The sequence below is a fragment of the Eublepharis macularius genome, chromosome 6, assembly GCF_028583425.1.
Source record: "Eublepharis macularius isolate TG4126 chromosome 6, MPM_Emac_v1.0, whole genome shotgun sequence".
Classification (NCBI taxonomy): domain Eukaryota; kingdom Metazoa; phylum Chordata; class Lepidosauria; order Squamata; family Eublepharidae; genus Eublepharis; species Eublepharis macularius.
The window spans coordinates 32,350,875-32,377,944 of NC_072795.1; the positions used below are offsets into that span (position 1 = coordinate 32,350,875).

Below are 27,070 nucleotides of genomic sequence, written 5' to 3' on the forward strand. Positions count from 1 at the left end.
TCACTTTCGAGCTGTCAAAAGAGCTGACCAACAGCCCAACTCAGTCACCTGCTCTCTGCTATGTGTTTGCCTGCCAGAAAAATAATGTGCTGTGTGAGGAAGGACTTTTGCAGTGTGTGTGAGCCTGTGTATAACTAGGGCTGGCTATCTGTGGAAGGGAACAGGGACATAGCCTTCAAAAGGACAGCATAAAGCCACAACGTTGAAAATAGTACATATACAGGGTTGGTTCAGGGCATTTTATCACCCCAAGCAAGATACATTGGCCGATTCCAGACGGCCCTCCCCATCCCGAAACGTCGCGCGTTGTCGCGTGAGAAAACACGATATTTCGCGTTTTCCACACAACGACGTGCGACGTTTCGGGATGGGGAGGGCCGTCTGGAATCGGCCATTGTTGTCAGCCTTCTCCCTTTAGTTCCTTGATGGTTTCAGTGCAGGTTCTTGGAAAATAGCCTGCAGTATTTTGGGATAGAATTTTCTTTTGTTTTTTAATATTTAAGCATTAATATGTAGTATTAAGTCATTGCAAAGGATCATAGCTCCTCAGTGGAATGTATTTTAATGTGTGTCACAACTGCTGTCTTTCAGATTTATTGTGGCACTAGTAACAAAGCGTGTTGTGGGTAAAAATACAACGGACTCTAGAAAGGGTGAAGGTGGGGGGGCATTGCCACCTGCTCTGCTCCTGAAGCCAGCTAGGTGAAGGGGAGCGGTGGCATTGCCACCTGCTCCGCGCTTGATCCCAGCTGGATGAAAGGTGGGGTGTGGGGGCGGACATGCAGTCTGCTCTGCTCCTGAATCCTGGGCCCTTTTCACACTACTTATGTGCTTTTGGAACATCGCGAAATGTAGTGCAAAAAACGTGGAAGATAGCGTCTTCTCGTGAAGTTTTGCGTGACGTCGTGCAAAACTCTTGCGAGAAGACGCTATCTTCCGCATTTTTCGCGCTACATTTCGCGATGTTCCAAAAGCACATAAGTAGTGTGAAAAGGGCCCTGATCCCAGCTAGGTGAAGGCAGGGGCGGGCATTGCCACTTGCTCTGCTCCTTATCCCACCTGGGTGAAATCGGGGGTGGGTGGGCATTGCCACCTGTTCCGCTGCTGATCTCAGCTGTGTCAAGGCAGGGTGGCATTGCCACCTGCTCCACTCCTGATCCCAGTGAGCAGTACCAATATGCTGTATAATACAAGTGTTTGTAAAAGTTTTTTTCAACACCATATACACATTTATTTACTACAAAAGGTGCATGTAAGTTCATAACCACTGCCATAACCACTGAAAACCACTGAAAAAAACTTTTACAAACACTTGTATTATACAGCATATTGGTACTGCTCACACGGTTCTTCTCAGCTCGGCTAGGTGAGTAGGCAGGATTTTTGCCTCTTTATTACTCCACTCCTGATCCCAGCAAGGTGAAGTGGGGCAGGCATTGCCACCTGCTCCGCTCCTGATCCCAGCTGTGTGAAGGGGGGGTGGGCCTTGCTGCCTGCTCCGCTCCTGATCCCAGCTGGTTGAAGGCAGGGGGTGGGCATTGCCGCCTGCTCCACACCTGATCCCGGCCTGGGCTTCCTGCTTCAGCCTGCTCTCAGAGAGACGGGCTTTCTGCACTTCCCTCTACAGCAGTGCCCTCTGGAGGCACACCAGGGTAGGATAGGTGGTTACTGAATAAATATATTGCTGAATTAGAATTTAACAATTTTTTGTACTAACTAGTACTTAAACAAATACCAATATGGGAGGTGTGAATGGTCAGTTTGCTTATCTTCTATTACTGAGTTTTACACAGAAATGTCACAAGCTAGGTCGCAAACTCTTGCATTTTCATGGGCATTTAACCCCAAATATTCATGTTTCCTATCCTTGAATGCTGTATATGTGCTGACTGAGGATTCACATCATGCATCTGATGAAATAGATCTCTCCTATTCCAACCAGTTATCATACAAAGAAGACGTATTTTTCAAAACAGCTTATCAAAGCAGAGGGAAAAGGCCATTTCATTTTTTAAAATGTTGGTTGTATTCCTTTATCAATGATGCAAGTAGTCAGTTGCATTTAGAATGGAGACTTCTGGAAGACAAGTTTAGAAGGGGCGGAAATTCAACAAATTCATTTAAAAGAGTTTATTTATTTTTTATGTGATAAGCATTTTATGTGATAAATTATGTGATATAATTTATGTGATAAGCATAAGACAGTCTGTACATAAAGATACAGAGACACAGTGGTATCACTTAGTTAAACTCTTTTGTAAAAATGAGGTTATGGTAACTACATGAAAAAGGGAGCTCTGAAAATCTTGTTGATCTCTAAAATGCTACTGGACTTAAATTCTGCTGTTCTACTGCAGACCGACGTGGCTACCCCATCTAACTATCCTGGTAACTACAAATCAAGCTACAAGTGACTTTTTTCACGTGTAGAACACTTGATCGTTTTCGCAAGTTTTCCTGGGAACTGAAGTCCCAGTGTCCTTCCCCTCTCTGTTAGAATCACTGCCTGAAGAGCCAGAGAAAGCCGGCTGCTGCAGCAGCTTTTGCAAATCATTCCTCCAGTCACAAGCCTGCTCTCAACGATCTTTGGGGGTGGGCAGCTGCAACTTTCTCCCTGGACGTCTTGCTCCTGGGGAGCTGCTCTGGATTTGCACCTTTCATAGGAATAAACTAAGGGTCACTCTAAACATTACTTCCTTCATGAGTTCTCCATGGACCCAATTCAGATTCGCACATACATACAGCACTTCTGGGGAATGGCTTGCATAAAAAAGGAGACCTCAAATGGGTTTGGAAAGCCGTGGCCGGAGGGAGGAAGAGCTCCTGCCTTTCTCCCAAGCTTCCCCCCAGGCAAAAACAGTGAAGGACAAACCGTTTTTTCCATTTTCCATTCATGTGTTCAAAATACCTCCTCATGGAGCAGCTGAAACAGGAAACTCTCTCCCCCCCCTTTTGCACAGAACTTCCTCTTCTATCTTTTAAAGACTCTGGACGGAACTCCCTCCCCCCCCCCCATTCTCTTTTAGTTAGTGGGTGAGAATCCACATTATTGTCTACCTCATTCACACAGCCTGTGCCTCTCAATATTTCTCTCTATAGCTATGTGTCTGTCTGATTTCATAATTTTATATTATATTGATTCTACCCAGGGCTTTTTTCTGGGAAAAGAGGTGGTGGAACTCAGGACCGCACAATGACATCACTTTGGGTTAGCTGGAACGGGGGGGGGGGGTTTAAAGTTTAAATCGCCCTTGGCAAAAATAGTCACATGGCCAGTGGCCCTGCCCCCTGATCTTCAGACAGCGGGGAGTTTAGATTGCCCTCTGTGCCGCTCCAGCCCTCTGTCTGGAGATCAGGGGGCGGGGCCACCAGCCATGTGACCATTTTCAAAAGGTGCCGGAACTCCGTTCTACCACGTTCCTGCTGAAAAAAAGCCCTGATTCTACCAGTTTAAGGTTCTGACTGTGGGTTCTAGTTCATTAAAATGTCCTGTCCCAATAAAGTCTTTAAACGTGCCACAAGACTTCTTCCTGGTTTTCCTGTATTAATGCAGTTACCTCTACAGAACTTCTCCCACTCTGAGTCCAATCCTGTGCATGGTGATCCAGAAGGATTTTTCGGACAGTACTGTGCAGAGCTTTTCCAAGTTGTAAAGGGGCTTTTGTCTCAAGCCCCAGAGGACAGTGACCCCCCCAAAAATACAAGCCCACTGTGTTTCCTTTGTAATGCATTTTGCAGGCATACTTGCTGTTGTCTGCCACGACTTAGACATTAGAGTTGGACTGGTTCAACCACAGGATTTTATTGGAGCACAGAGTGGCCTCTAGTTGTATGGATGACTTTCTGTTGGTAAGGCCTGATGAAGTGGACAAGGGGCTTTGATACGTGTGGCCCACCACATCCAACCTTACCCCTTGCCCCTCATGGCTTATAGTCTCATGCTGGGCTGGGTCAGTGGAATGGGTCCAGGAGATAGCTCTGACATTGTGGTGTAGTTCCAAACTCTTTGAAAGAAGCAGTGGTGAGACCCCTTCTGAAGAACGCGTTCCTGGACCCAAATGACCTCATCAACTTACCACCCAGTGGCTAACATTTCATTCTTGGGCAAGAGGCTCAAGCAGGTGGTGGCTACACAGCTCCAGATGGTCGTAGGGTTGCCAACTACCAGGTGGTGCCGGGAGATCTCCCAGCATTACAACTGCTCTTCAGAACACCAAGATCGGTTTACTGAGAGAAAATAGCTGCTTTAGAGGGTGGATTCTGTAGAATTATACCCTGCTGAGATCCCTCCTCTCCCAAACCCCTGCCCTCCCCAGGCTCCAGCCCCAAACTCTAGGAGGTCTTGGAGGAGATGGATTATCTAGATCCATCTCAATCTATATTCAGGCCTGATTTGGGGATGGAAATGGCCTTGGTCACCCTGACTGATGACCTTTTCCAGGAGAATGACAGGGGGAGTGTATGGCTCGCATCCCTGCTGGTGCTCCTGGACCTCTCAGCAGCTTCCGATACAATCAACGACGGCATCCTTCGGGAGAGGCTGGCTGGGCTGGGAGGATGGGGCTCCGTGCATTGGTGGTTCCATTCTTACCGGATCAACTGATTCCAGAAGGCGGTGCTGGGGGACTGTTGCTTGGCTCCACGGCATTTATACTGTGGGGTCCCCCAGTGCTCCGTCTTATACCCACGATACTATTTAACATCTACCTGAAACTGGGAGAGGTCCTCTAGGGATCTGGAGTGAGGTGCCACCAATATGTGGATGACACCCAACTGTATTTCTTCTTAACCTCCAAGCCAGGTGGATCTGTGGAAGTCCTGAATGGGTGTCTGGAGAAGGTACTGGCCCATAAACTGAAGCTCAATAACAACAACAACAACAACAACAACAACAACAACAGATTTATATACTGAGTGGCAGATATGGGATAGGGCTGAAGACCATAGCCCACAAAATGAAGGCTTAAGAGCAACACAGCAGAGGGCTCTAAATCAGAGGTCAAGTTTTTGGAGCTTGTGGGCAAGGCCATGTTTTTTCAGCCATTTAATCTGGAATAACTAAAGGTACTCACACTGCCTCAAATCATATCCACAAATGTGACTCTGTAACAAAGTGTGTTATTATTACCCCCATGACAATCACCCTGTGGGGTGGGTGGGGCTGAGAGAGCTAGAAGCTGTGACTGACCCAAGGGTCACCCAGCTGGCTTCAAGTGCAGGAGTGGGGAATCAAACCCAGCTCTCCAGATTAGAGTCCTGCACTCTTAACCACTGCACCAAACTGGTTCCTCAATTACCCAGGGATTAAAAAAAAATCTTATCAGCTTTTTAATGGTCTTGTCTGTTTGTGGGACAGTTTTTATGCTGTTTATGACTAATGGCTTGTTTTTTAGACTGTGGTTTTTAACTGTAAGCTGCTTTAAGCAGGATTCTAAAGCATCAGCATAGAAATATTCTCAATAAATCAACCAGTACAGATAAGATAAATATGTCAAGGTTCCTATCTATGCTGGGTTTGGAACTGGTGACCTGAGAGATGTTCAGCAGAGTATGAATCACTTTGCCTCCAATCAGCCCCAGCGAAATACAGGAATTGCATGTAGAGCAGCCACATCAGCAAGGAAGAGATCCAGCATGCTACCAAAAGCCAGTGTAGTATAGTGGACTGAGTGTCAGACTAGGATCTGGGACACCCAGGCAGAAATCCCCATTCTTCCATGGAAATTTGATGACCTTGGGCTTGCAGTCTAACTTACCTCACAGGGTTGTTGTGAGGATAAAATGGAGGAGAAAAGACAATTGTAAGCCACTTTGGATCCCCATTGGAGGGAAAGGCGGGGTATAAATGATGTAAACAAACAGATAAGGAAGCCTCTTTATGCTAAAAGTGGTCCTCCCTGGTTTTCTACTGAGGCTTGTATGCAGGTCTGATAATTGATCTTATTGCCTGTGCCTAAATAGGGAGCTGGATCTGACATTGCTTGGGCTATATCCATATTTCTTGTTCCAATACAATTGCTAACAGAAACAGTGACTCAGAAAGCTGTCTTTGCAAAGTTGCCAAGTATATAAACGTCACTGGGGCAATCTGCATATATGCACATGTGGTTATACACATAATGGGTAGCAATCTTGTACAAGGTTAAGGGACTTAAACCCCACCAACTTCGATTATTTTTCTATTCTTTATTATAAATATTTAGGCTTGGAGCCACCTAACTTTATGCAGAGTTGCAGGCGCTGTCTCTCTATTATCTTTCATTATATTGCAAGTGACTGGGGGAAAAGGTTATGCCTCCCTCCAAGATACAAGATGCGTCATGTTGTTTAACCTCATCAAGTGCTGGCAAATTTGTGTCTTCAGCCAAACCTCTCAAGCCCCATAACCAGAGGGCACTGCCAGCAAATGTTGCATCAGCCCAGCCTTTCAGAAATTGATCTTGGTGTTTGTTCAAGTTAACACTAAAGAGCTGTATCATGTTTTATCATTTCCTGGATGGAGATTCATCTCCCTGAGACGAATCTCCATTCAGAAAAATTTTGCCCAATGTAGGAAAAAGACATCATTTGTTACAATTTACACACTTAGTCAAAACAGATCAATCTCCATATAAGAAAAGATAATGGATAAACAGGCAGCTCTAAGAAATAAATATTCTCATTTGCCTCTGGAAAAAAATCAATGAATGCACAGTAGTTTGGCATGGATTATTGCTGTGATGGCTGAGGTCCCAGAAAATACAAGCAATACAATAAAGGCAGATTTATTATAACAATCACTGTGAATGAAAGGTTTGCAAACCTTTGGAATTTTTCAATCATTTCTTTGGGTACAATGATGAACCCATTAGTTGAAGGAACCCCATTCATAATAAGTAAGGCAAATCAGCAATGAGAACTGTGTGTGTGTGTGTGTGTGCGCGCGCGCACGCATGTGCACATGTGTAAAGTGTTATTAAGTTGCAGCCAACTTATGGGGACCCCTGCTGGGGTTTTCAAGGCAACATACTAAAAGAGGTGGTTTGCCATTGCCTGCCTCTTCAAAGCAAGTCTTCTTTGGTGGTCTTCCATCCAACTATTAACCAGCACCAATTCTATTTAGCTTCTGAGAACTGATGAGACCCAGCTAGACTGGGCCACTCAGCTCAAATCAAGGTTGTTCTATTTATTTAGTGTGAACATGCAGCGCTGAACACTAATTTTGGGCCCCTAATATTCTTATTGGGCCCCTTATATTCTTAGATGCAGAGGTACTTGCACCAGCAATGGAAGGTCCACACAGGGGTATTCTTTGTGGTCTTCTATAATGCCTGCCATTTCCTCCCCAATTCCTGCCTGAGTACCTTTTGCTGGCTTTTAAAAAAATGGTAGCAAGTATTTTGCTATAGTGTAATGATGATACAGTATACTACCATGATTTTAAAAAGCTGGTCAAAGGCCATTGGTGGCAGGGGAGGGGGTAAGCAGGGGAAATGGTGCTGGATAGGGGCATGGAGGTTCAGAAATCCACACTTTACCATCCACACTGCAGGCAAACATGTTTTAATTCCAATCTTTCTGGACATATCAAGTCCAGAGCAAAGCAGGTTTGGGACTCATTGGGACAAACCTGGGGAAACCATAGGAGGATAATGAATGGGTTATGTCATGTGGATACTCTGAAAAACCCTGCTCCAGTTTGAGATCCAGGGTGGAGCAAATCCCCTCTTTGTGGAAGCAGCCACAGTGCAAAGACTAGGCTTGAGAATCGTCAACCTGAGTCTGGACAATGGACCATCCAACTTATTATTTGGTCTTTCCATAGTGGGTAGCCTGTTACCCAGAGAAGCATGTATTAGAATCTGGCAGATCAGACTAAGGATGTGCATTTGTTTAAAAACGAATACAAATTAAACTGAAAAAATAGTCCCATTTGGTTTCATGCATTTTGGAATAAAAACAAATGTCAAAACATTGGACCTCCATGCTCCCACTGGACACTGAACCACTGGCAGGGGTATGGAGAATCTTAATTTGATAAGGCTTGTCTTCAAATTTCTGCTATCCTTAGCCTATTCTTTAGTCTATTGAATGTCCCAGCTAATGTTCATACTGATTTATATTAGATAATCTGCCTTGAGTCTCAGCGAGAAAGGCAGACTATAAATAATGTAAATAAATAAAAGTTTCTCCATGCTCATTAAGCGCATCAATTAACTCTCAAAAAGACAGCTGTCAAGTCATATATTTTTGTTCACTAGATGCACCAGACAACACGAGATGCAGGACTGCTGGCTTTGAAGCCACACAATTTTTCCTAATGACAGTGTGGTTGTAATAGCGAGAGTGTCAAACTAGAACTGTTCTCTGCCACAATGCTCTGGATGACCTTGGCCAGTCATTATCTCTCAATCCGACCTAATCTGTTGCATTGTTGAGAGAATAAAATGGAGGGGCTGCATACACGGCCTGTTGTTCCTCGAAGGATAAAAAGGTGGGATAAAATGGTAAGGGACAGCGTTGGCCTCAGTATTGGACTCTGACTGAGGGAAAAAAATGGGGACTGAAGCTGAAATAAAATTGTGATATCAAGTGCGAACTAGAGGTTAACTTCAATTTCCTCGATTAGATCAAGAAAAGGAAATGTTTACACAAATGGAACAAATGGTATCAAGGCTTCATCAGGGACACTTAACCATGGCCCTGAGGTTATAGACACAGAACTTCCACAGAGCTCAGCACACATGCTTACTTCAGAGTGGAAATACTGAAGACTCTAAGGAATCAAGATGGAGGTATTTCACATGTAATTTGCTCCACCTGAATATTTTTATATCCTGCCACGACTGGTATAAAGCCTACAAGCCAGGATCAATCAAGCAAAAAAGCTTTTATTAAATCTTTCACTAACCTTCCATCGGAGTATTATTGTCTGGCCGATTTGCAAAGACTACATCCACATATTCAAGCTGCAGTCTCTGGAGGCAAGCTTTTAATCCTAGACGTGGGGGCGGGGGGAGGGAGATAGGAGAGATTTTTTTTTTAAAAAAGACAGCATTAGAAAGTGTCAAAAATCATGTGCGGAAGACATTGCATAGATCAGAAATATCACTGGACTGAGTTGTGTTTGAACGTGAGGTGGATTCATGCAGAATTCACGGCCTTGTACAAGATTTTTAAACAATTACAATGAAATTGGGATTGGAGCAAACAAGCATTTAACAACTGCATCTTGATGTGCCTGTCAAATCGCAGCCTTTGGGGACAGAGTTCAGAGCACAGAATGTTTCAAAGTACATCTATTCAAAATCATGCCTAAGTGAATTTGTTGCCAAACCATCCCCAAAGCACACTGCATCGGTACTGTTGCGCCTAATTAAGCCCTGCCAGTCAGGGGTCCACTGAAAATGAAACCCCATCAAATGGGAATTTTATCAACCTGTCACATTCTTATGGTTGTTGTGACTCTGTATAGGGACAGGAGATGGGGTCTCACCCTACTGAAAGATCTCTGAGTTTGATAAGAATCACAATTCCTTGCAATTTATACTAATGTATACTGTATTGCTCTGATTTATTTTGGACATTGAAGCTACAAGGGGACAGCGAATTGCTACCTCCCTTAGAACCCACTCAGGATAACATATCCAACCTTATGCTTAGTACTGTCTGTGGTAATCAAGGGTCTACATTAAGGGAATCTGCCAGTCCTAATCTCCAGGTATCAGGATCTCTGTCTCCTATCCGGACCGGAACCTAATCAATCACCTTCTCTTGTTTTCCTGCTGCATACTCAAGGATCCAAACTTCCAACCCTAGCCTGAACTCATCCATACTGCCCTATCCGAATGAAAACACATACTAAGTGTCCATATTAATGAGCTTCATTTACATCTTGTCCTATAGTATAAAGGTAGCCTCCCAACAGAGGCTCATTCTCCATGCCATATGTATTTTTGTGCATCCCTTTTGTGTACTTTTAATATGCTCCCACAGCACCCTATGCAATTCGCCTGCCCTTACATCAAGCAGACCAGGTCTAGGCTTCACTGAAGTCAGGCCACAGGCTCAGCTGGCTAGACTTGGGAGTGGGTCTGGAGCTTGGAGGACAGGGTTTATGCCTAGTGGACCAGATGATCCAGCAACGTAGCCTTCCCAAGCCTCAGCCAAATAGGCTGGGAGTTGAACTGGCTCAGCTGTACTTCCCAGCAGGTGTGGAGGCTGCTGAGACTGTGCTGTGCTTTGGTCAGGATCCTGCAAACAAGTACCTCTCCCAGCGCCCTGTTCTAGATCCAGACTGGGACTGTGTTCGAGTCCTGCCTAGCCTACAGGTTATCTCAAAGGCTGGTGGCAAGGCCTCCCTTGCAGGCTCTGGCAGGATGGCCTATGGCACTGCCGGAGCGGAGTCAGCAGGTGCCTCAGCAGTGTCAGGCGCTCTCTGATCCCTCTGGTCCTCCCGATTCCCTGACCTCGGCTCCTCAGGCTTTTCATCTGAGGAGGACTCTGAGTCAGAGTCCGGTCAGAGGAGATCATTACAATGTTGTCAAACACGATCCCTCATGACTACTTTTTAACGGACTTCCTCTTGGAAGTTTTTCATCTTGGATCCTTCACTCTTCAGGACAGACTGTGTGCTTTATCATCGCACCAACACTTTCACATACACTGGTATATTAAGGAACCTAGAAACCTAGAAACATCAGACCAACTGGGAAATCTGTAGCATCCAGTATGTTATGGATGTGTATGATTTGTAACTTTAGTTGTCTCTGCCTTTCAAGGTTGATGAAACACAGGAATACTGAGCAAACGTGAAGCACTGTGAACGTTTTAAAGTGCTATAGGGGCTACATATTATTCTTGTTGTTATTATATTGGGACTAATCAACACAGTTCTATGCCCAGCACACACCTTCAATAATGTGTTTTCTTGAAAGTCCTCTTTCTGTTTCAGCTCTGTAAAAAGAAATAAAGAAAAAATCAATCTCACAATAGCCAGGGCATCCCAAAGGGGCAACAAGATAAACTGGACAAATATCCTATTATTTTTTAAATAGTTTAATCTTTTTGCTCAAGTTATTGCTTATGAAATGTTTTTATTTGCTTTAAAATATCCATTTAGTTTAGTGGTTAACTGTTACTTTAATATGAACAATAAAACAGTACCCCCAAATCTATTGTTCAAAGCAGTCTTCTACTAGCTTCAGTCCTGGAGGTGGAGAGTGCCCTCAAGTCATAGCTGACTTATGGTGGCCCCTGGTGGGGATTTCATGACAGGAGACTAACAGAGGTGGTTTGCCATTGCCTGCCTGCAACCCTGGTCTTCTCTGATGGTCTCCCATCCAATTACTAACCAAGGCCAACCCTGCTTAGCTTCTGAGATCGGAAGAGATCAGGCTCACCTGGGCTATCCAGGCCAGGGTAGCTTCATTTCACTCCTGACATCATTCTTTTTTTGTAGGGATCATGGTTGGATATACCAGAGCATTTGGGTATGCATGGGCTGAGAGATTGGGGTGGTGGTATGTGGAGGGGAGGTGTTACAAGTTTGTACTGGGACTCAAAAAATAATGCTTGGACCCTCTGTCACCTGGAATCCATGCTTTTACAGTATTCACTGTGATATTTTTTATCCTGCATCTCTATTATCAGTGCTTGTGACAGAGCATTGATAATACACAAAGGAAATTCTTTTTGTTTAATTCCAGAAAGCTCCTCAGTTCACCAGTTTGTGGAGAGTTTCTGGCACAATAAAATTCAGGAAAATTAATGAATGGCTTTTCTATGTCGTTCTTTGAAAGTAGTCATTGGGGGGATTCTCCTTGGACCTGAGGTATGCAAATAGGGGAGAGCTTTTAAGAAATCATTTCTCCATGTGCTGCTCAGCCCAGATATTACTGTTTCCTAGGGCTGCCAGGCCCGGGTTGTGAAATTCCTGGAGACTTGAAGATGGAGCCTGGGGAGGGATCCCAGCAGGTATAATGCCATCGAGTCCACCTTCCAAAGCAGTCATTTTCTCAAGGGGAATTAATCTCTGTCAACTGGAGATCAGTTGCAATTCTGGGAGGTCTCCAGCCACCACTCGGAGGCTGGCAGCTTGGGTTGCCAGGTCCCCTTCCCTCCCAGCAGGGAGGGGGGACCTGGCACTCACTTTCTTACTCTCTTTGTGTATGAGCAAAGCACGTGTGTGCTCCTGGTGAGGTGCAATGATGTCACTTCCAGGAGTGATATCACCGCACAGGCCCTGGGAGCACTCCTGCATTTCGCACCAGGCTGATTCTTAAAGAACCAGCCCATTTGGGGCTAGGGGTGCCAGACCCTCAGTGGGGGCGGGGGATCCCCCGCCGTTGCACCCCACACCCCGCCCCCACTTACCTGGCCAGTGGGGGGGTGCGCACCCTCCATGCATGCTCCCCTGTGGAGCTGCATGCTCCCACGGATCGGGCCCGTTTTGGGACGCTGCAGCACGCAGGAGAGCTCCCGCGCTCTGCAGCGGCTCAAAATGGGCCCAATCTGAGCCAAAACAAGCCTGATCCGTGGGCGCGTTTTGGGCGCGTTTTGGGCCGCTGTGGAGTCCAGGAGCATTCCTGCGCTCCACAGCAGCCCCCAATGTGAGCCCCTGTGGAGCCTGGGCGCGTTGGGGTGTGTGTGTGCAGCGTGATGACGTCACTTCCCGGAAGTGCCATCATCGTGCTTTGCGGGATGACGTGCAAAGCGCGCGCACCCCCCCCCCCAAGCAGGACAGAGGTAATAGCCAGGCCCCGATCCCCTGCTGGAAGCTTAAGGGGGCCTGGCAACCCTATTGGGCGCCCAATCAGCCTGGTGTGAAGCCCAAGAGCACTCCTGGGGCCTGCACAATGATGCCACTCCTAGGGCCTGCGCAACGCTCCTGGGAGTGATGGAGTTGTGCTGCGCCAGGAGCACACCCTGGAGGCCTGTTCCCCTATCTTTCACCCCTGCCGGCCAGGTGAGTGGTAACAGGGGGAAGAGGCTGGAAGCCCCAGCCCCCACCGGGGGACCTGACAGCCCTATTGACAACCCTACAGCGTTTCCCCAGTGCTTGTGTCTCATCTAATTTGGTCCAAGCAGCAAATTAGGATATGGGCTTATTTACAATTTAACAAGGGTAATTTACATATGTTTGCAGCGTAGGCTGCACTCCAGGCTGTATTTTTCCTTGCATCATCAGACCCTCCCCCGCCCAACTAATTAGCTATGCATAAAAGGCATTTTCTCCTCTATTTATGGGCTCTGAGATAACTGAATTCTAGCAAAACTCTCACCTGAGCACACACGCACACGCACACGCACACACACACCTTGAAGCTATCCTTTTCCTAGGAGGAGGATCAGCTCCCTAATGGCTATTCTAAAAATGCAAAAAAACCCCAAACTGAATGGTTTTGGCTTCATTAGTATGCATTTGAAACATGTTCCCCTTTGCTTTTTAGCTTGTGCTAATTTTCTTCCTCAGCATGAATGCTGCAGCTCAAAGACATACAGGAACAGTCTAGTTTGTGCCCTGTGCTATAAGCAGAAGACTAATTTGGATTATTATTGCTTTGGCAGAGGCGTATAAACTCTGAGGTCTACAGGGAAGGAGCAGGTATGTGACTTCCCTTTTCTTCTGCCTCACAAGTCTGGATCCAGAACTCCCTTCTCCTCCCCTCTTTGTCTGTAACTCCTGCTAGTTCAACAGCTTTTCTAGTAAAAGACACCCCCCAAAAGTATTGTGGCTTGGAAGAGGCACTGACAGTGCAGTCCTAAAAAGAGTTACCCCAGTCTAAGCCCATTGATTTCAATGGAATAACTCCGTTTAGGATTGTAGCATGAGACTGAAAGCAAAAAAAAAAAAAAAAAAAAGGAGAGGGGCTGTGTCTCAGTGGGACAGCATCTGCTTTTCAATGCCCAGCATCTCCATCCCAAAGGATCATATAGTAGGTGACGTGAAAGACCCCTGGCTGAAGCCCTGGAGAGCTGCTGCCCCTCAGAGCAGGCAGAAGAGGGCGGTCAAGATGGCTGAAGATGAAGCACGCTGGCGACAAGGCCCCTCTAAGGATCTGATGTGGGGCAGGGAGCTGGTCAGAGAAGGAAGACAGGAGAGAAGTTGCACTTCCCGTCCCCCTCTTCTGTGAAACTTACACATATATTCATCTTAACGGGCTCCATTGTTTATTTTCGGTCCAGAATGACAACTGTGTAAATTAATACTTTTACTAGCCCAATATTTTATGCAGCTTTAGTGCTACAATGCCATGACAGAGTAAATTAAAACAAGATAGTGACTATTAATCTTTGGTAGCCAGGTATTCTGGAGCTGCATTTTGCAAAAAAGTTCCACTGCTGAAGCCTAAGAATTGACTTATTTATGTAAGTCTTTGAAATTTATAGTGAGTAGTTTTAAGTGAAGACAAGAGTCAAAGCCTTTAGTTTTACAGACATACTAATTGTGGTATTCTCTGAGGAGAGAGGCAGCAGCGGTGAGTCTATCTATTCTGCTTCCAGTACATACTTTATCCCTGTAGCCAAAGGTCTCTCAAGACATGCAGGCTTTTAAAGAGCTGGGTTCAGGTTCCCCAGGCCCAACTTGGGTTCCCAGCAGCTACACAGCTGCTGTGGGGATGGCTCAAAACACCTCCACTGGGGGGGGGGTAGGCTCCTGCCTCCTCACTTAAGCCATTTCCCTGTGTCAAAATAGCACCGGGGCGGGGGGGGGAGGTATTTTGCATACTCTACATGGAGCAGAAAAACACACATGCACACACACACCCCACACACCCCTCTTGATATTTTGGAAAACAGCTTAAAGGTGGAGGCAGGAGCCCTTCCTCCCCTGTGGTGACATTCTCAGCCCATTTGGGCTCTCCTTTATTTTTTTAACAGCAATTCCCCGCAGCCTCACAGCAGCTGTGGGAACCTGAGTTGGGTCTGAGGAACCTGGATGCAATTTTTTTAAAACCTGCATGTCTAGAGAGACCCCAAGACACAGCAGACATTGGTAGCTGTGTCTTTGTTGCTTCCATGGAGGAGAGAACACTAGTAAACACTAAAAGGCTACAACCAATACCTAAAGACAAGAGCCAAGTGAGGCTCTTCCTACACAATGAAGAGGGGGAAACAGAAACTAGTTCTTGAGGGCTCACTTAAGCTACGAATACATAGGGTGGAGAGGTCTGTCACTATTGCAGGAGACCTCCTGCCCTGGAACCTGAATGTTCACTGCTGCACGGTAGAGTGGTGGGAGTAAAATGAGGGGAATAGGTGTTCCCTGTAGAAAAAGGTTTCTTTGGATGCTGGATTGTATGGCATTATACCCTGCTGAAGTCCCTCCCATTCTCATAGTCCACCCTCTCCAAGTTCCATCCCCAAATCTCCAGGGATTTCCCGATCTGGGGCTGGCACCCCTGATAAACCATAGAATTTTGATGGCATCAAACACCATTATGCCAACATCACTTCTGTGTTCATGCCCAAACTGGTGTTGTGGTGTTGCTGAGATGCTGATTTTGCATGTCCCTGCCTCCTCCAACACCCATCAGTTGCCAGTGCTTGTCTGGCAGCTCTCTCTCTACATATATTCTCACTAAAAAGGCTCTTTTCCTTTGGTTGTGATAGCTCTGGAGATTTATGGTGTCTTTGTAAGCTTTGTTTTATTTACAAATATACAAGAAGAGCATAGGTGAGGCAAGAAGAACTCCTTCAGGGCAGCACGTCGGCTATCCCACCACAGATACTCAGAGGGACAATAGTAGAGTCCAATAGCACCTTTATGATTAACCAACTTTATTGTAGCATAAGCCTTCGAGAGCCATAGCTCTCTTCATCATCAGACGAAGAGAACTGTGGTTCTCGAAAGCTTATGCTACAATAAAGCTGGTTATTCTTAAAGGTGCTACTGGACTCTTTACTATTTTGCCACTAGAGACTAACACGGCTAACTCCTCTGGATCAGCTTCATTTTCAGTCAACTCTCAGGCCACACATTTCTTTTTCTCTTTCTGTCTACATTGCCATCCTAAGCTGAGTTGCATCTTTATGAGCCGACTGATTTCAATGGATCAGAAAGGTGTATCTTAGCTTAGGATGGCACTGTTCAAGTTCTGAATGGTTTGGGTTCAGAGTACTTCAGTACCTTCCTCTGCCTGTCAACATGCCTGAGTTCTGAAACTGATAGGTTTTTTTTTTCTCCTGTGGGAACCGAAGCAAAACTGATTGAGATCCACAGGAAGGCGGGAGCTGCTGTGCTCCTCAGCTGCAGAATTCCGTCCCACATGAGGGGAGTTTGGCAGCATCCCTACAGGCCTTCTGGAGAAAGCTGAAATTTCAGCTCCAGAAGCTCTTCAAATGAAGTGATGAGTAGTGTTTGCTGTCTGTCTGTATCACCTGACCATTTTACAATTGTATTTGTTGCTTTCTGATTTATTTATTTATTTATTTAATTACATTTTTAGACCGCCCTCCCCGTCAGACGGGCTCAGGGCGGTTTGACAACAAATTAAAAACAGTAAAAACATTACTGATTACTGATGTTCTTTAAATTTAATTTTTATTAGTTTTGTAATTTTACAGCTTTCAGTTATGTACTGTTAGCTGCACTGAGGGCTGCAAAGGATCAAAGGGTACCATAAAAATGGCCCAAATAAAATAAATAAAGAAAAACAGTGCACAGTGAAGGGTACAGACAGCCCCCCCCCCCCCCCATAAGAGTGAACACCTTTTAAAGCACAGCCACTGTGTAATTTAGCCTCCAGTTCAAAGGCTGGTTTCAGCACACTAGAGATGATTTTTAGTCAGCAAAATCTGTACAGCATTACTATGAGAAAGCCAGAGAGAGAGAGAATTCTCTTTCATTTAGTCTGACATGGAGATGGAAGTGGACCCATTTTACTTTAAACAGGATGGTCTTTTTGATCTGATCTCACTGCAGGGAATGATCCAAGCACATACCCAGGGGTCAAGCAGGTATTTTTAACTCTCCACATTAAATCAAATGCTGTCATTTTGAGAAAGACTGAATATTACACTTTCTCTCCTCTCCTGCTGAGCATTACATGACATGCTCTACTTTAGCAGCATTTCAAGACCCAGTAAGTTAGAGAGGCCGAGATTTATTTAATCCTGAAATCCAGTTTGCTCCATGGCCAGAAGATCCATGATCAGAACTTTCCAACATAGCAGTTGTGTAGGATCCCGATTTGGGCTGCTGTTATAGTGTGGCTGGGCCAGGAGCAGGGGGAGAAGAATTTTAACTCTTCTCTACCTGAATGGTTTTATTATTCCCTCTGCTGTTATTAACGTAGAAGAAGGAAAAAGGCAGGCAAAGAGAGAGACCTGTCTTTTTCCCATCCAAAGCTAATAACCAGCCAGCGTGGCATCTCTGTTATTTTATTTATTTGTTTATTTATTTATTTACGTTATTTATAGTCTGCCTTTCTCACTGAGACTCAAGGCAGATTACACAGTGTGAGTAAATTCGATCAATGGCTGAGACATCCAATAAACAATATAGCAGGGTTCAGAGTGTTGGACATAGGTCAAAATGTTGGACTAGGGTTGCCTGATGCACATTAAGTGCAAGGAAACTCCCACTCCTGCCCTCCGTTGCCCATCCTCACTCTGGTGAGCAGTGAGAAAAAGTGGGGTGGGGGGTGTCACCGTTAACATTTTGATGTTACTTCCAGGTAAAGACCCAGAAATGATGTCACTGCTCATCCCCACAATGTTTTAGGAACTGACTGAGCCAACTTTTATGGTACCATAGAGTTTTGGTGATTTCTAGAGAGCCAGGAAATGGTAGTGATGTCACGGGAGGCCAAATTGGTCTCATGCTGACTGCAGGAGCGCTGCTGTGGCCGGTCTGATGACATCACTTCCGGAAGTGATGTCATCACACAAGTGTCAGAACAAGAAAGAAGGAGCACACGACAGACATGAGGTAAGTGCAAAGGCAGTTTTTAGAAAATGCTTTAAAGCTGTTTTATTTGCTAGGGCTTTCAACAGAGTTTGAGCTGTAGGCTTTTTTGCGGAGGGGGCTTTAATGGGCTTGTATTATATTGTACATATAGCTTTAGTTTGAAACCACCTTGAGCCATGAGGGAAAGGCAGGTAGAAATACTTAAATAAATAAATAAATAAATAAATCCCAGTGATTCCAATGGTATTTAAGCAATACAAATGTGGGGATTGATTAGTGCCAGTATTTATTTACTAGTTAAGTGCCTGTTATTTTGGCAGACACATCTTGGTATGTGTGGCGAGTCCCAACACACCAACACACCCACCCCTGCCTTGTGTCTGCTCTTTTATTCTTAGGAGAGAAGTAAGAATCTATCTTCACCATTCCTGTGCAAGGAAGTACTTGCACAAATTACCATCTTACAACCCACCCCAGGGCAATGTGTCGATTCTTACAGCCAAGTGATCCATGCATGGAGGAAGTCTATGTGTGTATGTGCAATCTCCATAATCAGGAACACCACCTTTTCCAACATTCCCTATCATAGGTTCAGTGCCTATGCACATAAACTTCCTACTTGTGTAGATACTATGCTCACAAGCTGGTGATTGTATGCAGGTCTGTGGCAGGGGTGAGCATGCTCATGCCCACTCCTCTTCTATGCATGTTATTTATTTACTTCATTTATAGCCTGCCTTTCTACCCAATGGAGATCCAAAATGGCTTATATCATTTTCCTCTCTGATATTTTATATTCGTAACAACCCTATGAGGTAGGCTACGCTGAGAATGTGTGACTGGCCCAAGGTCATCCACGCACCCATGATCTTCCGTGATGGAGTGAAGATTTGATTGTGAGTCTCCCAGTTCCTTATCGGATACAGTTACCACTACATCACACTGTTGATACATCATTGTGGGTCATGCATACAGGATTTTTGTCTTCTTTGAAGGAGAATTTTTTTTTGGTTGTTGTGGATTTTCTGGGCTGTATCGCCTCTCAGTCTTTTGGTGCTACACCTCTGAAGATGCCAGTCACAGCTGCTGGCGAAACATCAGGAACTACAATGCCAAGACCACGGCCATACAGCCCGGAAAACCCACAACAACCATCATTCTCCGGCCGCGAAAGCCTTCGACAGAATTTTTTTGCTTCCCAATTCTTTTAGTGCAAGGACTTCTGAGCCACCTTACCTAGTTTGATTCCCTCGGCAGGAGAGAGCATCAGAGACTTACATACAGTGCAATCCTATGCAAAGTCACTCCAGTCTAAGCCCATTGAAATCAATGGGTTTAGACTGGAGTAACTCTGAATAGGATTGCACCAATAGTGTTTGCTTTATTTACAAATATACAAGCAGAGCACAGGGAGAGGTAAAGAGGCCCTTATAGAAGGCAGACTATGGGCCAAGCTACAAGTGACGAATGACACTTGAACGGCAAGTGGATTGAGTGGAGTGCAAGTGAACAGGGAGAAATACACTTGCCGTTCAAGTGTCATTTGTCACTTGTAGCTTTGCCCTGTCACATCGGACATCCCCGGAGATCCTGCACCCAGAGGCACTTCAGCCAACTCACAGAATTTTCTGTGTGCCAGACACAAATTACATCTTTTTCATACATAGATTTATGAACATATAGATGAACATACAAAGCTAACATATCAGGGTCTATATGGCACCATCTCTTCAGACTGGCAGTGGCTTTCCAGGATCTAACAAAGAGAAAGGATTTTCTCATTTGCTGCTTGACATCTGGAGATGCCAGAGAATACGTATTAGCAAATCACGTGTTAGCAAACCATGCTCCTACCATTAAGCCATGAGCATTCCCCTTTCCCCTGCATTCAGCTGGGAGACAGGAACTTTATAGCCATTATGGGTGCTTCAAGAAAACCACTGAGGAACCATCTCCTTAAGATTCAGGTTCAGCAGCATCATAAAGACCACCTAGATTGCCAGGATATGAGCTTTGACTTTTGAAAGTTCATATCCTGGAAAGGTCCCAAATCTTGCTTTTCTTCTCAGACCAAAACAGCTATCCACCTGAAACCATCTCTTAGCCGTTAGGGCCCACTGAGAGAATATTAGTTGATCTTTCAGAACCATCACTCAAATAAAGCAATGACCAATCACCATGTAACATATTAGCTTTGAGCTTTCATCCCACTCCACATTTAACACAAGTTTCAATGCTAAAAAAACAAGCAATGTTAAAGGAAATTGCTTTATCTGTACAACATAATACTTACTTTCCCCCCCAGTAGAGTTTTGTTGTAATGACCAGACTTGACCTCCTAAAAAACAAACAAAAACAAAATGCATTACAGTTGTAAAACTGTTTCAAAACAAGATGTGGGATAAAAATGCTTCTTTTGTTTTTAGCTAACTGCATCACTCTTTAAGTTATGGTTCCATAAAGTGGACCACAAAAAAATGAATTCCTTTCATCTTGACAGAAGGCTCGCCAATCAAAATTGGATCTACAGAAAATGCTATGTACAGCATCTTGCACAACGTTTGTCCTATGCTGTACACTATGTATTTAAAAGAAACAATGATGCAGGGGCAGTGTATTTGCACCTAATTAATAAATGTAACATGTGTTTGATCATTTTATTGTTTTATTTTTTAAAAAAGAAAAAATACATCTGTCCAGTGGATTTGAACCACTAATATCAACTGTAAAGGAGGCAAAGAGTGTGTGGTTCAGAGCAACCTTCAAAAGCCCATTAACTGCATTTCAAGTCATACATAGGAGAGATCTATTTAATCTATATATCTTCAGGAAGATCAGAGTCACTTGTATTTCATATTAATTGCAACACATAGAGCAGAACCACAAGTGACAAAAGGCACAGATTGGACACTTGTCAGCTTCCCTCAAGTTTTGATGGGAAATGTAGGCATCCTAGTCTTGCAGCTTGGCTCTCTGACTGCTGTCCAATGGACTTTTCAACTGTCACTTGTCCAACATTCCGCCAAGCTGCCTACATTTCCCATCAAAACTTGAGGGAAGCTGACAAGTGTCCAATCTGTGCCTTTTGTCACTTGTGGTTCTGCTCTGAGACTTGTTTTAATCATAACACAAAAGCATGGCTAATTTTAATTGTGGTTAGGTTGTAAAACCAGGATTTGGATAGCAAATTCAGTTCTCTTCCCCGTGTATTTTTTAAACAACCCCTGTTCTCCCCTACACTTGGGCTTCCTTTGTGTGTGGCTCTACCTCCTGCAGCAGCCATTTTCTGGTTGGCTCTGCCTCCTGCGGCAGTCATTTGGTAGGTGGACCCACCACTCTGTGTGAAAATTCCAAAGGTGCCCATGGGCTCAAAATGATTAGGGAACCCTGATTTACTAACTGAGGTTAATAAACCATCTTCAAAGTATGGTTTCAGATCCTGGTCTGATTTACCCTAACTAACCACAGTTAATGGGGTGCTTAGGGCTGGCAGATCGCCTCGTGGGGACGGGGGATTCCCTGCTCTCAGCTTTTCCCCCCCACTGCCATTCACTTGGCTAGTGGGGGAAAAGGGCCCTTGGAATAGGCCCGGGAGGCAAAAAATTTCCCAGGCCAGCGTGCACTGGGAGCGTTCCCGCTGGACGTGATGACATCACTACCCAGCCGCTAGGAGGGTAAGGGGACCTGGCAACCTAGGAGTGCTCTGTGTTCAGAGGATCACACTAACTCCAGGCCCAGTTCAGGCAAAATGGGAAAACGTTACTTTATCTGTGGTTAGTTTATAAAAAAGGGCTTACCTTGCAAATCCTGGTTTGAGCCTAACGAAACATTGTGGAGTACAATAAATGTACAATCACACTAACCATAGTTAAATTAAGCCAGGGCTTTAAATGATGTAATAATTTAAAATAATAAAAAGAATTAATGTTATTCTTAAAGCATGTGTGCATGTTTATGATGATCTGGAAGCATGAGCATCTGGTGTTCCACTGGAATAATAATAGTCTGTGAAATGTGATCTCCATATTTCTGTGCCTTTCAATATAAAAAGATTTATAAGTAGGGCAAATTGGGTTTTCAGCTCTGGGTTGGTATATTCTTGGAGACTTGGGGGTGGCACCTGGAGAGGGCAGGGTCTAGGGAGGAGAGGGACCGCAGCAAGGTATGATACCATACAGTTCACCCTCCAAAACCGCCATTTTCTCCAGGTGGACTAATCTTTATAGTCTGGTGGTCAGCTGTAATTCTAGCTCTCCAGACCCCATTTGGAGGTTATTATAATGGCAAGGCAGGCCCAAGGCCAAGAATTAGCCACTGAAAAAAGAAATATTCCACTGCTGAAAAGAGTCCTTCCCTGTCCTATCAGTGTTCTTCTATTGCCATCACTTTAGAATGGCACTGAACTTCTTTTGATATAGGAGAGTTGGAAATTTTGAAATACTTTTGGCTGTTGTTTACCTTTATCACCCACAGTTTCACCACTTGGTCCAGACATTAGGGCAACAGTCCAGGGCCCTGAATGGGAAGAAGTCCCAAGAAATGCCAAGTATGCTAACTCTTTTACACAGTACCAGCAAAGAGTGCCTCGGTCACAGCAGAGCAGCTGCTACTGCCTGAAAAATCTCAGCACTCACCTGGGGGGTTGGCCTAAGTTCGAGGTCAGTTTTGCAGAGCCCTCATGACCAGAGACCAAAATGTCAGGTGAGTGGTGTGGCTTTGAACAGAACACTCCCAAATCTACTGTTATTGCAAGGTGCATGCCAAGAACAGAATGCTAAATCTTTACATTACCTCCAGCATTTCTTTTTTATGATGTTTCCCAAAATGACTTCTGCTCTGTGTGGATAATAATAATAAAAAAGAAAAAAATGCTGATCAGGGTTCACTGGTGCATTCGTAATATGAAGTTTTTAATTATATGCACAATTTCATTAAAAGTAGGCCCCCTACTCCCATCCCATTGTACATGTAATAGGGTTGCCATCTCTGGCTTTGGAAATTTCTGAAGATTTAGGGGTGGAGCCTAGGAAGGGTGGGGTTTAGGGAGGGGCGAGATCTCAGTGGCATATAATGCCACAGAGTCCACCCTCCAAAGCAGCCATTTCTCCAGGGGATCTGATCTCTGTAGTCGGGAGAGCAGGTGTAATTCCAGGAGATCTTCAGTCTCCACCTGGAGGCTGGCAACCCTAGGGACTTGTCTCTTTAAGGCAACATCAATGTACGCTGGTCCAACTTTGACTTGCCTTTGCCTCCCACTGGATCAGGTTATGCTATTTCCTTGTTGCTGTTACAAGGCAACTGGGCTGTAGTTCAAAAACTCAGCCAGGGAAGAGAGGCAACATAAATGTCACACTTGTTAAGCCAACTGTAAGTCGATGGCTTCTTCTTTTTAATTATGCCGTTTTCCCATACTGCAAATGTCAGTGCAGAGTCTGCACTCTCAGAGAGCAAAATCGCTGCCTCAGTTTAGCCAGAAAATGCCATCCAAATAATTTGACCACAAAACACAGAAATTCAATTGAGAGCCATTTTTCTGCATGCTAGTAAATTGGAACCCCCCCTATTTCTTCTCTTTTTTTAGCAACCCTAAAATTGATTGGACTGGATATAGTTATTAGGTGGAGGAGCAAAAATGGCAGCATGTGGCATAATGTTTTGAGTATCAGACTAACTGGGTTCAAATCCCTGCTCTGCCACAGAACCTTGCCTGGATCCACCATGATCAACTACATACTTCATGGGGTTGTTATTGCGAGGATAAAACAGAAGAGGGCTGTTTTGGGTCCACACAAGGGATAGAAAAAACAGGATATACATACAAGTAAATGAATAAAATATGCTTTACTCTTGCTAAAAGGCATTCTTCTTTCCTCTTCTTCAGATAGTCTAGTGGATGAACTTTGACATTGAAAAATAGACTTTGGGTACCCAAACTGAGTTCAGATTGAGCAATCGCTTGTGTGTTTGAAACGGCTTCTGAAATTTCCTTAAGTGCATCCACCATGCACATGGGCAGGAGTGGTGCCAGGGTTTTCTGTGCTTGCGGCCGGCGGGCGCGCTGGGGGCGCGCGCGCATGCACACATGTGCACGCACCAGCCCGCATGATGATGCGCGCCACCAACCCAATTGCTTGCGGTGGGCAGCTGGGACGCTGCGGGTGACCTCCCAGCTCTCCTGCTCGGTTGCCCTGCACCACCCCAGAAGCCTGCCCACGGCTGCTGTGCCCGGCCGGGGGCATGTGTTGGTGGCGGCGGCAGTGCGGGGCGGGAGGGTTGGGAGGCTGCAGCTCCGTGGTGTGTGCTCCTGCCCCCAGCGCCTCCTCTGGCGCCTTCTCCGGCACCCTGCGCCCTGAGGCAACTGCCTACCTGGTCTCAATGGGTTCACCAGCCCTGCACATGGAGCACTGCAGAGCCAAAATCTGTTGAAATCCAGGGATCTAGGGAGCTCAGATAAATAGCAGAAAACTATCATCATGACCCCTAGGAGGAGTTTCTAGAGCCAGTACAAATGGGGGGGGTTAGAAAGCAGGATACATGATTTGGAGTAGGTCATGTCAACTGATGGGGTTCAGCAAAGGCCTCTGCATTATGGCAGAGAACTCAGGGTACGTTTTGTTTCACTTTTTGTGGTTTCAGCCATGACAGTCTCTTTTGTGATGCTTTTTGGCAGGTGCTTCTTCCCTCTGATCTCTGAGCTCCATGCTCAGTGTATTGGTCCAGCTACAGCCATCTGTCAGCAGTCTTGAAGAGAATGTCCAAAGTGATGACAATTGTAGATGTTTTGTAAGCCACATTTCCTCCAGAGGTACTCATATCCCAATATGGGACCAGTAGACTTAGGAAAACATTTATAGTGAACCCAATAAAACTATGTTATTGGAAATGAAGCATATCCCAGCTTGACAGAAGACTACTGATCTATGAAAATGGATAAAAAGTTCAGTAGCTCACAATGAAGCTGGAGCAGAGAGCCACTTGGGATTAGTTAAGTACAGAAAAGTCAGGGTTGCAACATGATCCAGGGGGGTTCTTCAACCTAAAACCCATCATTCATTAGATAGATGACGCCTGACTGTCCCAAGGAGGGATTTGTTTTTGTTTGATGGAGGTGGGTTTTTTGTCTAAAATGCATGAGAGTTGAGATCAGAGCTACATAGAATAGAGACACAGGGCTGCCAGCAAAAATGGCAGTTCCAGGTTGAACTACCTTGTCATTGAGTGGAAATACAGGTTGCAAATTACATGGGGATGCTCAAGTGCAGGATCTTATGTGTGGTCCTCAATTCATGTGCAGGTTGTGTCTTGCTCAGCACATGTGCATGCTGCTTTCAGGAGACCTCCCTTTGTGTAATTGCATTTGCAAGTGAGTACGAAAGCCAAGTTGGGAAGGCAGACCTCCGATTCAGCTGTTTTCTCAGTGAGAAGAACTCTCAGCGATGGACACTGTAGAGCAAGTACTTTAGGCTCCTCTGACTCGCCAATTTGCACTTCTTTTAGGTGTGAGAAAGTGTCAAGATCTGCATTTCAATGAATGGATGTGGGAGGTGGGGGGAAATAGAAATCTGCAGTTGTAAACAGCCTGGGATACTTTTAGCAGTTGAGGAGGAACTGATATCAAATGTGCGAATGTACTCACGTGGAGCAAATTGAAGTGTGACTGTGCGAGTGAGTGCATGGGAGGCGGGGATTAGTGAAATTAGTTTCACTTGAGTGTCCTTAGATAGTTCGTAACATGTATTTCCAGAACCTTGTAGAGGAAACTGTATTCTGACATGCAACAAATTGCTTGTTACAATTTATTTATTAAAACCCTTTTACTCCATCTTTCCTCATGGTTCAAAACGATTTGCTCTTGAAAGGTGTAATTTTTAAGTTTTCTGAAATAGAACTGCCACTGCTTCACAAAAGCCAGTTGAGATACTTTATCATTACATGAAGCAAATTCTGGCCAGTCTTTTGTTTACTTGGGACAGAGGTTCAAAAATAGCGGAGAAGACCTCTTCCCTGGGGACAAGGGACACCTCATGAGTCATGTGTGTTTGAAAGTACAGGGAAAGAAAGGATCCTGAGGCAGGTGCAGTTTTTAACACCTTATCAGATAAAACCTGGATGAGCTAAATGATTTCTGGCGGATGAATTCCATGGGTCATAAAAGAATTCTAGGAGTGACTTCATGCCCCGTCATTCCAACGTGATTTGGGAAGAACAGAACTCAGGAAGAGCTGCTACTTATTGATGTGTCTTTGTTCTGGTTTTATGGGGGAGAGCCAGACAAACATGTCTTGTTTGTTCTTTTTCTAATCCCAATGTCTGGATTAGTACCACCATCCACAGACTCTTGCATAAAGCAGCAAGTTGGATGCATACAACTCTGGCCGTTCCCACACGGCTTACCTGAACCCGGAACACTGCGAAGCATGCTGAAAAAAATGCGGAAGATCGCGTTTTCTCTCACAAGTTTTGCGCGATGTTGCACAACATCGCGCAAAACTCGCAAGAGAAAACGCGATCTTCCTTTTTTTTTCCAGCATGCTGCACAGCGTTCCGAGTTCAGGTAAGCCGTGTGGGAACGGCCTCTGTGTAGATCTCCACATACTTTCAGACATACAATCTTGGGTTGTGTGGCCCAAGTTTGGAAGAAGGGCCCGACTTAAAAGAGTTTGAGAAACAGTGAATTGGGATGAAATTGATTGAGCTGTTTGAAGTGTCCTTACTGCATTCAAAAGTATGTTTTTGTCTCCAGTGAACTCTGAGAAACTAATTTTGCAAGTTTTCACTTTGAACTAGGAAAAATCAGTAGTGTTGTGTTCCTTCTGGCATATCTCCATGCCGTCATTAATACCCTTCTTCCCCCAAATTCCCCACAGCAGTTTTGCAACTATGAATTTTTTAAAATAAGGTAAAGGATAAATCTATAATCATAAGCATGCTACTTTAATTCTTTTTTAAAAAATCTGAAGCATAAGGGGAGGGAGGACAAGAGTGACAGCTGAACTAGTATCTGACTTGTGTATGAATGTGTATAAAGCAAGCTGCAAAGCTGGGATTACACAGTAAGTAGAAGAACCTGCTGAGAACACTGTTAAAATGTTAATCTGCCCTCACCTTTATTTTATAAGGCTTATTAACATTCACACAAACGGGAATATTCAGCTGAGAAACAAGCATGTGGTAGAA

The 27,070-nt window shown here is 44.8% G+C and overlaps 1 protein-coding gene across 3 annotated transcripts in view; it reads right to left on the bottom strand.

Moving 5' to 3' along the window:
• KCNAB1 (potassium voltage-gated channel subfamily A regulatory beta subunit 1) overlaps nucleotides 1-27,070 on the bottom strand; it is a 263,968-nt gene that overhangs the window by 45,426 nt on the left and 191,472 nt on the right. For all 3 annotated transcript variants that reach the window (XM_054983176.1, XM_054983175.1, XM_054983177.1), the window contains exons 5-8: nucleotides 22,685-22,729; nucleotides 20,187-20,231; nucleotides 10,892-10,935; nucleotides 8,891-8,977 (exon numbers count right to left, since the gene is read on the bottom strand). In XM_054983176.1, coding sequence (XP_054839151.1) covers nucleotides 8,891-8,977; nucleotides 10,892-10,935; nucleotides 20,187-20,231; nucleotides 22,685-22,729 — 221 coding nt within the window. The remainder of the gene's footprint in view (nucleotides 1-8,890; nucleotides 8,978-10,891; nucleotides 10,936-20,186; nucleotides 20,232-22,684; nucleotides 22,730-27,070) is intronic.